The sequence below is a fragment of the Bufo gargarizans genome, chromosome 4 (genome assembly GCF_014858855.1).
Source record: "Bufo gargarizans isolate SCDJY-AF-19 chromosome 4, ASM1485885v1, whole genome shotgun sequence".
NCBI classification, from domain to species: Eukaryota; Metazoa; Chordata; class Amphibia; order Anura; family Bufonidae; genus Bufo; species Bufo gargarizans.
Window position 1 is genome coordinate 481,079,475 of NC_058083.1, and position 13,061 is coordinate 481,092,535.

Below are 13,061 nucleotides of genomic sequence, written 5' to 3' on the forward strand. Positions count from 1 at the left end.
GTTTTCTTTATTTTCATGACTATGAAAATTGTAGATTCACACTGAAGGCATCAAAACTATGAATTAACACATGTGGAATTATATACATAACAAAAAAGTGTGAAACAACTGAAAATATGTCATATTCTAGGTTCTTCAAAGTAGCCACCTTTTGCTTTGATTACTGCTTTGCACACTCTTGGCATTCTCTTGATGAGCTTCAAGAGGTATTCACCTGAAATGGTCTTCCAACAGTCTTGAAGGAGTTCCCAGAGATGCTTAGCACTTGTTGGCCCTTTTGCCTTCACTCTGCGGTCCAGCTCACCCCAAACCATCTCGATTGGGTTCAGGTCCGGTGACTGTGGAGGCCAGGTCATCTGACACAGCACCCAATCACTCTCCTTCATGGTCAAATAGCCCTTACACAGCCTGGAGGTGTGTTTGGGGTCATTGTCCTGTTGAAAAATAAATGATAGTCCAACTAAACGCAAACCGGATGGAATAGCATGCCGCTGCAAGATGCTGTGGTAGCCATGCTGTTTCAGTATGCCTTCAATTTTGACTAAATCCCCAACAGTGTCACCAACAAAGCACCATCACACCTCCTCCTCCATGCTTCACGGTGGGAACCAGGCATGTAGAGTCCATCTGTTCACCTTTTCTGCGTCGCACAAAGACACGGTGGTTGGAACCAAAGATCTCAAATTTGGACTCAGCAGACCAAAGCACAGATTTCCACTGGTCTAATGTCTATTCCTTGTGTTCTTTAGCCCAAACAAGTCTCTTCTGCTTGTTGCTGTCCTTAGCAGTGGTTTCCTAGCAGATATTCTACCATGAAGGCCTGATTCACACAGTCTCCTCTTAACAGTTGTTCTAAAGATGTGTCTGCTGCTAGAACTCTGTGTGGCATTGACCTGGTCTCTAATCTGAGCTGCTGTTAACCTGCGATTTCTGAGGCTGGTGACTCGGATGAACTTATCCTCCGCAGCAGAGGTGACTCTTGGTCTTCCTTTCCTGGGGCGGTCCGCATGTGAGCCAGTTTCTTTGTAGCGCTTGATGGGTTTTGTGACTGCACTTGGGGACACTTTCAAAGTTTTCCCAATTTTTCGGACTGACTGACCTTCATTTCTTAAAGTAATGATGGCCACTCGTTTTTCTTTGCTTAGCTGCTTTTTTCTTGCCATAATACAAATTCTAACAGTCTATTCAGTAGGACTATCAGCTGTGTATCCACCTGACTTCTCCACAACGCAAATGATGGTCCCAACCCCATTTATAAGGCAAGAAATCCCACTTATTAAACCTGACAGGACACACCTGTGAAGTGAAAACCATTTCAGGTGACTACCTCTTGAAGCTCATCAAGGGAATGCCAAGAGTGTGCAAAGCAGTAATCAAAGCAAAAGGTGGCTACTTTGAAGAACCTAGAATATGACATATTTTCAGTTGTTTTACACTTTTTTGTTATGTATATAATTCCACATGTGTTAATTCGTAGTTTTGATGCCTTCAGTGTAAATCTACAATTTTCATAGTCATGAAAATAAAGAAAACTCTTTGAGAAGGTGTGTCCAAACTTTTGGTCTGTACTGTGTGTATATATATATATATATATATATATATGTATATATATGAATAAGGATGTATCACCTCAACTGGGGGACGGTTAATCCCACCCACTGGACATTATATAAGGCACATGTTTGTTAATTTATTGTATTGCTTGAAAAAGACCAAGGAAGGTCAAAACGTTGCATCACCTTGCTGTTTTTTTTAATAAAACCACTATTGGATTTTCTATATTGGCGAGTGATGCGGATCTCTTACATTGATTTGACGTTGGGACCATTAGCCAAGATCCTCATCTGCTTGCACCACCACTACATGTAAGGTATTTTTTTATGGCTTTCCCTATTTCTGGGCTCAGTAGTGCTGCCAAACCTCTGCATATGATTTATGACAAGGTGCATGCATCCTCTACCAGTTTGTGCAGCTAGATTGAAATCTAGAGTAGATTTCAATCAATCATTTACCCCAATCTCCTGGTGTAAATGTTAGTGAATTTGCCTGGGCTAATGGCCCCACCTTTACAATTTCCCAGTGGGGAGGATGGAGTAAAAATGTCACGTGTACCTAAATTTAGGTGCACAGATGGTCAAAAATCGGCCAAACGTACCTGTGTGACTTTTTCCCCAGTTTCTAGCCTACAATACAAAGCCCGTAACTCTAGCTGGTAGCAAACCAGAGATATGTGCAGCTAAAGCAGCCCCCCCCCCTCCCGTGTCAGTGTGGAGGAGAATGAGGGTGCAGCTGACTGCACAGGCTGCAGGAGGAGAGAAAAAACTGAAGAAATATATAGAAATGTGACATTATCATCATTGTAGTGACCCAGATAATAAAATGATGTTATTTTTACTACACAGTGAACGCCGTACAAAAATTCCACAAAATAATTTAAAAATTGCTGTCTTTTAATCTTTCCGCCTAAATTTTTTTTAAAGCTATTTAATACAAAATATATACTCCCAAATGGTTCCTAAAAAAACAACTAATCCCGCAATAAAAAAAAAATGAAAGAAATTTTTTTAAAGTTATGACTGCTAGAACACAAAGAGGGAAAATATTATTAGTTCTTAAGGCTAAAATGAATGAAGTCACTAAGGGGTCAAAAATGCAATAGTGTCCCCTCAATTGTCCGCCAACAAGATTTGTCAAAAATGGTTCTTTAAACGTGTTGCACACGGAACATGAGCATAAAAGTAAAGCCAGACGCAAGGTTAGATTTGTCCCTTTATTTTTAACAATTCAGGACAGTATTGCACATTACCAGGGTATATCTCTTTTATTACATTACTAAATATTTTATTTATTGCTTCCAAATATTAGCTGGGCTTTTAAATAAAGACTACAGTGAACACAGACAGCTACAATACTGACAGAAGAGCGGAGACTGCAGAGTTCAGATCAGAGTTATTAATATGTTCTGTACATCATGTGTAAAAAGGGGCTCAGTGATCCAGGATCCGAAGGTTTCCAGACACTATTTTGTTTTCTAATACTGCTCCAGGGGGGATGTCAATCCGGTCACCGTGGTTTGCAATGATTATTACTGTGCCCTATGAGAAAAGGAAAGAAAAAGTGAATTACTGGCTCAGTTTTGCAATGTATGAGGTTCAGGCCAGTACAGCTTATAGCATCATATCTCTCAGTGAACGGCCATGACAAAACTTTATTCCTTTTCTGAGGTCTTGGCACGTGGCCATTATAACAGAATGCACCACTAGCGCCGGGCATAGTTGCTGTGTTCAGACATGGTTAGGACAAGCCAAGACCGAGGTGGTCAGCAATGCCTGCTCTCCATTATGAACCATCATCCAGTCAGGGCTGCAAGCTCGGACACTGCCATGTCCCCTGATCTAACTTGATAGAGACACATTGATGACCCCCAGGACCCCCGCAGATCAGCTGTTTCAGAACGTACCGGCCTTCTCGCAGCTCTCCAAGCACAGCGCTGTACATTGTATAGTGGCTGTGCTTGGTATAGCAGCTCTGTCCAATTCACTTTAATCGGGCTGAGCTGCTCTTAAGCCATGTGACCAATGAAAGTGACATCACATGTCCTAGACCTAGATTAAGCTGCAAGAAGGTCACGGCACTCCTGCAAGCGCCGATGCCTTCTTAAACAGCTGATCGGCGGGGATCCTAGGTGTCGGACTCCCACTGATTAGATACTGATGATCTAGCCAGAGGATGGGTTATCAGTAGAAAAGTCTCAGAAAACCCCTTTAAATGCAGGGCATGGAGCATGACATGGTGTTAGGTTTGGGAAACGCATCCCTTTCATGGCTGCATTTCCCGGACCGAACCCTGCTCCTCTGATCGAACGCACAGCATCATAATGACTTATGTATGACGAATTCCTGCTTGACTGCGGGTCCGCTGTACTGTACGTGTTTTGCAAAACTACAACTCCCAACATGCCCTGATAGCTATAGGCTGTCCAGGCATGCTGGGAGTTGTAGTTTTGCAACAGCTGGAGGGCATTACTGATGTAGAACACAGGAGCAATTTTAACTGGAGTGTTCTGAAAGTTCAACCCCCCTAAAATATGTCTCTTATGGTATAAAAAGAACAACATATTCTAGTGTCAGCGTAAAAAATGTCTTTTCATACTGGGTCAACTGGTATCTTTTCAGGTTAAGCAGCTTTTCATGTACCCGCACTGGACATGAAAAATTTATGAGTTACATTCCACATAAAGTGTTACCCATCACCTGTACTAATAACATAAGAGGAGAATGTAGACGCATGAGAGCAGAGTACATAATGGAACGAGAAACTGCACCTGCACAAGAAACCAGCCAGTTTGTGACTTTTTAAACACCACTGCACCTAACGTTGCACTATCATTTACTCCAGTTTACTGGTGCAAGTGGCAACTGAAATCAACGCCAGCTACATGTTTCATTTTGGTAGATTCAGAATTATTTCAGATTCGCCTGGGTAGGATCAGACGGAGATGTGCATTTGTTTTTCCCAGACTCCTCACACCAGGTGCTACTTCGCTCTCTATAAGGAGAAATAGTACCTGCCAGATCCTGACCAAGGCCTCTCAGCAAGCTAATCCAGTTCTCTAGCTTATTCATGAGCTCCCGCTAAACCTGCCAAATAAGTCAGACTCTTCTCTGGCAATACATGACACTTCTATGAAATTTGCTGCAAGGGTTAAATAAGTTTAGCAGGCAACTGAAATCAACATGTGTGTGACAACTTTCTGCTGCCCTCTGAGAGGACAAAGATGTTGAGAAGTTCCCTCTAAATATGTCAATTCCTGCAACACAAGACAGCCACTAGAGGTCGCAATCTGAAGACAGATATATACAGTTCAATATTAGCTGCATAAATCAGTTCTCAGGTTGGGTTTGCTCTGTGCACTCATGTTGGAAGGATTTCTCTATGTATACCTGAGATGGATACCTCCAGTTTACGCCAATGTATAGACATAGTGATTCAACCGTCGCATACAGCCGAGTGTGGTTTACAGTTATAATAGGATTGTTCGGTGGTCGGGCATTTTTCGCCTAAGCAACCAGATAAGCCGTGAATCCGTAAAGATGTCTCCACTTGGTGCACTGCTGTCCCATTATACGGACGCAAACCAACCCCCCCCCCCCCCTAGCTATCTCTTCAAACAGCTCTTAGTGCAGCACGCCTACTTGTTCCCAAACATTGGCTTCAGACCTCATTGCCAACAATTGAACAATGGAAGCTTAAGGTGGACCAGCTCTATCGTTTTGAAGAGCTTTCTGCTTGGGAATCTCGCACACATCCAGCCTTTCTGAAGCGTTGGTCACTCTGGTCTACTTTTAGGTTTTCCAGCAGCACATAGCCACACTCCCTCCCCTAGTTATTGATACCTCCTATCTCTGGTGCTCTGTTGCCATAAATCACATGAAGTCCAAGCTTTCTAGGTCCCGGCTTGCCCATGCTTATATGAATGCCTTCGACATCATAGCTCAAATTACATCCAAGCTTCCTAGGATTAGACATGCCCATTCATAGTTATAGGCCTTCGAACCTGACTGGATAGCACTCTCTGTACACAAATTGTTGTGAATATGGTCAGCCTCACCGTACACTATACCCGACTGTCTCCTGTTGGTCACTGACATGCTTGCTTCCTCTATATATACTTGAATTTTATGCTACTGAATATTATGTACCTTTTCCATGTTACATTATTCCCTGTAACCTACTGTCGTGTTTTGCGGTTATGAAAATAAAATAAATAAGTTAAGAAATAAAATTAAAAAATAAATAAATAATAGGATTGTTCAATTCTCATTACTGCACTGCCCTTTATAATACAGCGGATCTGTGCCTCCTCGGGCACCAGTGCCAGGGTTTGACTATAGCCTCTTGGTTGCACCACCTCCTGCTATGATGTTCAAGTTACCTACAGATGCCTACAGAATAGGAGGATACAGTATTTAGTGTCACACTGTAATGAATTAGTCATGTTCTGCATGTAAAGCTTTCCTGGTGTGAAAAATAGTCTGATGATGTGTCATAAGAGAGCAGCTGTGACACTGCCCCAATTACAACAATGCCGATCCCTAAACAATCACGTTTTGTTTGCTTTTCAGATTCTCATTATGACTCCATTGTCCTGGAAGGACAAAGTGACAAATTCTGAAAGGCGCATGACGCAACAATAGCACCTGACACAGCGATGAAAGCCTAAGCGCAGACAGGCACACACCTTCAGTACCACGTTCTTTCCAAAGGTCACGTCTCCTGAGACGGTGAGATGATCCAGCTCCAGCATATCTGGTATGTTCTCAAACCTCGTCAAGTAGTCATGTACCTAAAAATACACAAAGAAGTGAAGTCACTCCATACAAATGTCACAAGACTGGTGTAAAGAATATGTTCATTTCACGGTAAAAAGCATGGTTACAATGGAAGGGAAAGATTAGCCCTCATGGGATACAAGTGACAACCTGACCTATTTAATGAAGGAAGGGCGTTGGCTGATATAGAATGAGACTGAGGGCTGAAAGCTGCCCACAGACATTGTTGTCCTGCTGATCTAATGTTTATGAAGCCAAACCGGCTCGGCAGGAGCAACAGAACCGGACAAGTAGGATTTTACCTTATTGTTTCACCTGAAGATATGAGGTGGCAGAATTGTCAGCTGCTGACCTCTCTTAACCCCTTAAGGACATAGCCCTATTTCACCTTAAGGACCAGGCCATTTTTGCAAATCTGACCAATGTCACTTTAAGTGCTGATAACTTTAAAACGCTTTGACCTACCCAGGTCGTTCTGAGATTGTTTTTTCGTCACATATTGTACTTTATGACACTGCTAAAATTGGGTCAAAAAAGTACATTTTTTTGCATAAAAAAAATACCATATTTACCAAAAATTTGGAAAAATTAGCAAATTTCAAAGTTTCAGTTTCTCTACTTCTGTTACATAGTAATACCCCCAAAAATTGTGATGACTTTACATTCCCCATATGTCTACTTCATGTTTGTTGCATTTTGGGAATTATATTTTATTTTTTGGGGAGGTTACAAGGCTTAGAAGCAAATTTTGAAATTTTTCAGAAATCTTCAAAATCCCACTTTGGACCAGTTCGGGTTTGAAGTCACTTTGTGAGGCTTAGATAATAGAAACCTCCCAAAAATGACCCCATTCTAGAAACTATACCCCCAAGTTATTCAAAACTGTTTTTACAAACTTTGTTAACCCTTCATGGCAAATGGACATAAATTTTAAGAATGTTGATTTTTTTGGAAAATTTTCTAATATAATCAATTTTTTCCTGGAAAAAAAACAAGGGTTAACTGCCAAACAAAACTTAATATGGGTTGCCCTGATTCTGTAGTTTGCAGAAACACCCCATATGTGGTCGTAAACTGCTGTTTGGCCAAACGGGAGGACATAGAAGGAGGGGAACACCATATGGGTTTTGGAAGGCAGATTTTGCAGGACTGGTTTTGTTTATACCATGTCCCATTTGAAGCCCCCTGTTGCACCCCTAGAATAGAAATTCCAAAAAAGTGACTCCATCTAAGAAAGTACACCCCTCAAGGTATTCAAAACTGGGTTTACAAACTTTGTTAACCCTTTAGGTGTTCCACAAGAGTTAATGGCAGATGTATTTATTACCGGAAAAAAAGGATTCAAAAGGAAATTTTGCCCAAAAATGGGTGTTTTGGCATCGTTTTTATTTTATATTTTTAACGCTGTTCATCCGAGGGGTTTGGTCAAATGCTATTTTTATAGGGCAGGTTCTTACGAACGCGACGATACCTAATATGTCTACATTTTCGAATTTTAGATTTTACACTACATTATCATTTTAGGAACACCCAAAAATTATTTTAGTATCTCCATAGCCTGGGAGCTAAATTAAAAAATTTTTTGTTGGGCGACTATCTAATGTAGCGCTCATATTTTGCGGGATAAGATGGCGGTTTTATTGGCACTAATTGGGGGTGCATATGACATTTTGTTCGCTCGCTATTACACTTTTTGTGATGTTAGGTGTCCAAAAATGGCTTTTTTTTTTTTTTTTAACGCTGTTCATCCGGGGGGGGGGGGGGGGGGGTTGTTGGGTTACATGTTACTTTTATGGAGACGATTTTTTACGTACGCGACGATGCCCAATATGTATGGCTCTCAGACTTTGGAAACAATAAGCAGGCATCCTAAAACTGCGGCCCTCCAGATGTTGTAAAACTACAATTCCCACCATGCCCTGCTGATAGCTGTAGGTTGTCTGGGCATGCTGGGAGTTATAGTTTTACAACATCTGGAGGGCCGCAGTTTGAGGATGCCTGCACTAAAACTAATATTTTAGGGGGGAAAAAAATTGTTTCTGTGTCTCCAAAGTCTGAGAGACATAGTTTTTTATGTTCTCTAGGGGACTGTTGGGGATTATAAAAATGTAGTACTCCATGGAAGTGTGATCCTCCCTGAAGCAATCGATAACGCAGAGGCCCGGATGATCGGGGCAAGTGTCACATTGAGTGGTTGTGTCCTTCCGTATCCCCCTCCTGTGACACACTCTGCATCTTTTTTGGGTTCGCCCCTTCTTTCCAGTATGGGGGACCACACCTGGAAAATGTTGGCCAGGGACGATCCGGGCGCCTCCAGTTCCCGAGGTACTCCGGCCTGCTCTTTCTCGGTCCGAAAAGATCAGGTCCTTGAGGACTGCCTCATAGAACTGGAGGAATGTCCCTGTGCTGCCAGCGCTTCAGGATAGTACAAAAGCGTTGTACATGGCAACCTGTACCAAGTAGACCGCAACTTTTTTGTACCATGCCCGGGTTTTGCGCATGGCGTTATATGGCTTCAGGACTTGATCAGAGAGATCAACTCCTCCCATATACCGATTGTAGTCGACGATACAATCGGGCTTGAGGACTGTTGCCGTGGTACCTCGCACAGAGACAGGGGTTGTGCCATTACCATGGATTGTGGACAGCATAAGGACATCCCTCTTGTCCTTATACCTGACCAGCAACAGGTTTCCACTGGTAAGTGCACGGGTCTCACCCCTGGGGATAGGTACCTGGAGGGGGTGGGCAGGGAGGCCGCGTAGATTTTTCCGCACGGTCCCACAAGCGAACGTGGATCTGGCGGCATGGGACCTGAACAAAGGAATGCTGGTATAAAAGTTATCCACGTACAAGTGGTAACCATTATCCAGCAGTGGGTACATAAGGTCCCACACGAGTTTCCCACTAACACCCAGAGTGGGGGGACATTCTGAGGGTTGAATACGGGAATCTCGCCCCTCGTACACACAAAATTTGTAAGTGTACCCTGAGGTACTCTCACAAATTTTGTATAGCTTCACGCCATACCTCGCCCACTTTGTGGGAATGTATTGGCGGAAAGGGAGTCTCCCCTTGAACGCAACGAGAGACTCATCAACCGCAACCTCCCTTCCAGGTACGTAGGCCTGCTAGAATTTGGCCCCAAAGTGATCGATGGCCGGCCGTATCTTATAGAGACTGTCATAGGCAGGATCACCTCGGGGGGGGACATGCTGCATTATCGGAATAATGCTGACATTTCCGGATGGCCTCAAACCGGGAGCGTGTCATGGCCATACTGTACAGTGGGGTCTGGCAGAGGACGTCCCCACTCCAGTATTGCCTGACACTGTGTTTTTGCACTAGACCCATATGCAGCACGAGCCCCCAAAATGTCCTCATCTCGGCTGCACAGACCGGCGTCCAGCCATCGGGTCTAGCCAAAAATGAGCCCGGGTTTTGAGCGACGAACTTTGGGCGTACAGGTTCGTCTGATCCACCATCAGATTCACCAGTGGGTTACTGAAAAAAAACCTAAAAAAGTCAATTTCAGTAAACCCCACTGTGGAGGATGCGGGGGGGGGGGGGGGCGCGGCAAGTGGCAGGGGAGGTCTAGGGTCTAAAAGCTGTAACAAAAAAGTTTAGAATAAAAGTGCTTTTTTTTATTTATTTATTTTCTAACTTTTCCCTTCTATCCCTGCCTAACGGTGCCTCTCCCTCACTGACCCTAACCTACCTGGAGGGTGATGGGTGCAGGAGGGTGATGGATGGCGATTAGGGGGACAGGAAGAGGAGGGGAGAGAGGAGCGCAGGAAGTTTGAATCTCGCGCCTCTCTCCCCTGCACCAATCAGCACCCTGGACAGCAGCATTCAGCACCAGGGCCAGCACCGCCTCTCCAAATCTTCGGACTGTGATTGGTGGTGTGTAATCACGCCACCGATCGCAGTCTTTTTCCGGTTCATTGGGTCACCGGAGACCCGAATGGACCGGAAACGCAGCAAACCGCAGGTCTGAATTGACCTGCGGTTTTCTGCGATCGCCAATTCGGGGGGGTCAAATGACCCCCCCCCCTGGCGTTGTTACAGGATGCCGGCTGAATGATTTCAGCTGGCATCCTGTTCCGATTAACCCTTGCGGCGCCGGAATCGCAATTTAAAGCCATGACGTACCGGTACGTCACGTGTCCTTAAGGGGTTAAAGACTATGGACACCTTAGTTTTTTTTTAGTTTTTATTTTTTATGGTATTTTACTCACGGCAGGCTACAAATCATTTTTTCAGTTGGTCTTTATTTAAAATGTTCAGCCATTTTTGAGATACAAGGTTTAAAAACAAACAAACAATTTGTTAGCAGAGTAGCACTTCTCAATCCCCTCAGCTGGTGGCTCATGTGGAGCCTTATTTCTGATCTTCTGACCTCATAAATACTCATTATAGCTAAACTCTTATTAAACTGATAAAAATGAGAGTTTATGAATTGACCTGAAGGTGTCCACAGCTTTTAAGGCCCCATACACATTAGTGTATAGTCGGCCAACCCTGCTGAGATTGACAGGTTCAGCTGACACTCTAATGTGTATGGGGAGCTCCCTACTCTACCCCGATTGGCCCAACAGCTATTGAATGTGTATGTCCCGCTTTACTTATTGAAATAAGCCTAAGGGTTCATGCACACAAAACGTATTTTTTGTCCACATCTGATCCGCACTTTTTGCGGGTGGTATGCGGACCCATTCACTTCAATGGGGCCAAAAAAGATTTGAACGCAATACCGCGCTGTCCATATTTGTTTGTCTGTTCTGTGGCACCCACAACGGGACTGTTCCATTATGGGCCGGATGTTCCGTTCCACAAAATCCAGAACGCACACGGCAGGTATCCATCTTTTGCGGATCTGCAATTTGTGGACTGCAAAAATGGCTACGGCCGTGTGCATGAGCCCTTATGCTGTTCTTCCAAACATATCAATGCGCACTGGGACAGCCAAGTCCCATATGCGTCATAGACAGCCGAAAGCAGATCTAAAACAGAATAAGGCTGGCACTCACACCTAGTATTTTTGCAGTTTTCTGCAGCAGACGCTGTAAGTCTGTGGGGATTGATCTAATGCAGTAGAAACATGCAGGGCTTTTTTAGTGCCGGTTTTCTTAACTTGCGGTGCATTTTTAGGGTCAATGGGCACATTTTTTTAACCCCACCATGTTCTGGAGTTTTTGCACCATAGACATCCAATGTTTGTTTGTTTTTTTTGTTTTATAGATATCTAAATTTAAAGTGACATCAGAAGGGGTACATGGCTTCCTGTTTAAAAATACAAGGTTTGCAAAACATTACCCCAAAAAACCTGCATGTACTAAAACATTACCCCCCCCCCCAAAAAAAAAGAACAAAAACACCCCAAACACAACCATAAAAACACAACATAAAAGACTTTAGACAAAAAAAAAAACAATACAATAATCTGGAATAAGTCACCTTAATTTACAGGTTTTGAGTGCCGGTTCAAATGTGTGTCAATAACCTAGGCTTCATAGTCATTCCTATGTGTGAACCTCATTTAGCATTTGCCTCAAAGAAGTAAAATGTATAAAACAAACGTCCCCCGCCATATACACTGATAACATGTAAACATTACGTAAACCATGTATTTCTACAGCCCTTCATCAAGAATTTGAAGTTTGGTGGCGTGATCTGGCCAACCCCCATCTGCACTTAGGCCACATTCACACGACCGTAGTCTCGGTCCACATCTTTTGCGGGTCAGATGTGGACCCATATATTTCAATGGGCCTGCAAAAGACGCGGACAGCACTCCGCATCCATATGTTTGGTTCCATGGCCCTGCAGAAAAGATAGAACATGTCTTATTCTTGTCCGTTTTACGGACAAGAAAAAGCATTGTTACAATGAGTCTGCAAAAAAAAACAAAAAAACAGATGCAACACAAAAAGCACACAGATATCATCCATATTTTTTTGTGGACCGATTAATGCAGACGTGTGAATGCACCCTTAATGTAGCACTTAAACGCATCTATAAGATGTCTATGGACAGGTACGCCAGAGAACACTCGGCACTGCTGCTTGAAGGACAGACACTGTGTTATGCCTCATTCACATGTCAGTGTTCGGTCAGTGATTTCTATCAATGATTGTGAGCCAAAACCAGGACTGGAGCCTATAAAGACAAAAGGTATAAGGGAAAGATCTGCATCTGTTCTATGTTTAGAGCCGCACCTGGTTTTGGCTCAAAATCACTGATGGAAATCACTGACCGAACACTGATGTGTGAATGAGGCATGGCATGGCAGCTTATTTTTGCATGGAAACAACAAATTGTCCTCAAAACCGTTTACACGAGTGTGCAAACGTAACATACACGGTGGAAAATGGTGCATTTCTAATGCCATAAGGTTGAGTTTCTTGCTTACCTTGGTGAATGAGCTTCCCAGTTTGACGAGGGGCACGCTGGGGAATTCCCTCTTCTCGCTCATGGTCAGTGAACCAGCATTAAGGCTGTACAGGTTGGACATGACCAGAAGCAGATCAGATGTGGTTTTCACAGGCAGGAAACGGCTTCGAGGAACATTGATGCCCAACGAATTCTCAAAGCTCTTAATAGCAGCTCCCACAGCGGTCTCCAGCTGGATGACATTCAAACCTCCATCCAGGGTCTGTAAGGACAATGGCACCAGATGATTATTCCATACACACAACGCTCTCAGATCTGCACCAGATGATTTCAAAT

At 43.5% G+C, this 13,061-nt stretch overlaps 1 protein-coding gene across 3 annotated transcripts in view; it reads right to left on the minus strand.

Moving 5' to 3' along the window:
• Positions 1-2,756: 2,756 nt before the first annotated feature.
• Positions 2,757-13,061, minus strand: part of UGP2 (UDP-glucose pyrophosphorylase 2) — a 106,107-nt gene continuing 95,802 nt past the window's right edge. For all 3 annotated transcript variants that reach the window (XM_044289298.1, XM_044289297.1, XM_044289296.1), the window contains exons 8-10: positions 12,745-12,987; positions 6,242-6,346; positions 2,757-3,095 (exon numbers count right to left, since the gene is read on the minus strand). In XM_044289298.1, coding sequence (XP_044145233.1) covers positions 2,988-3,095; positions 6,242-6,346; positions 12,745-12,987 — 456 coding nt within the window. In that variant the 3' untranslated portion in view covers positions 2,757-2,987. The remainder of the gene's footprint in view (positions 3,096-6,241; positions 6,347-12,744; positions 12,988-13,061) is intronic.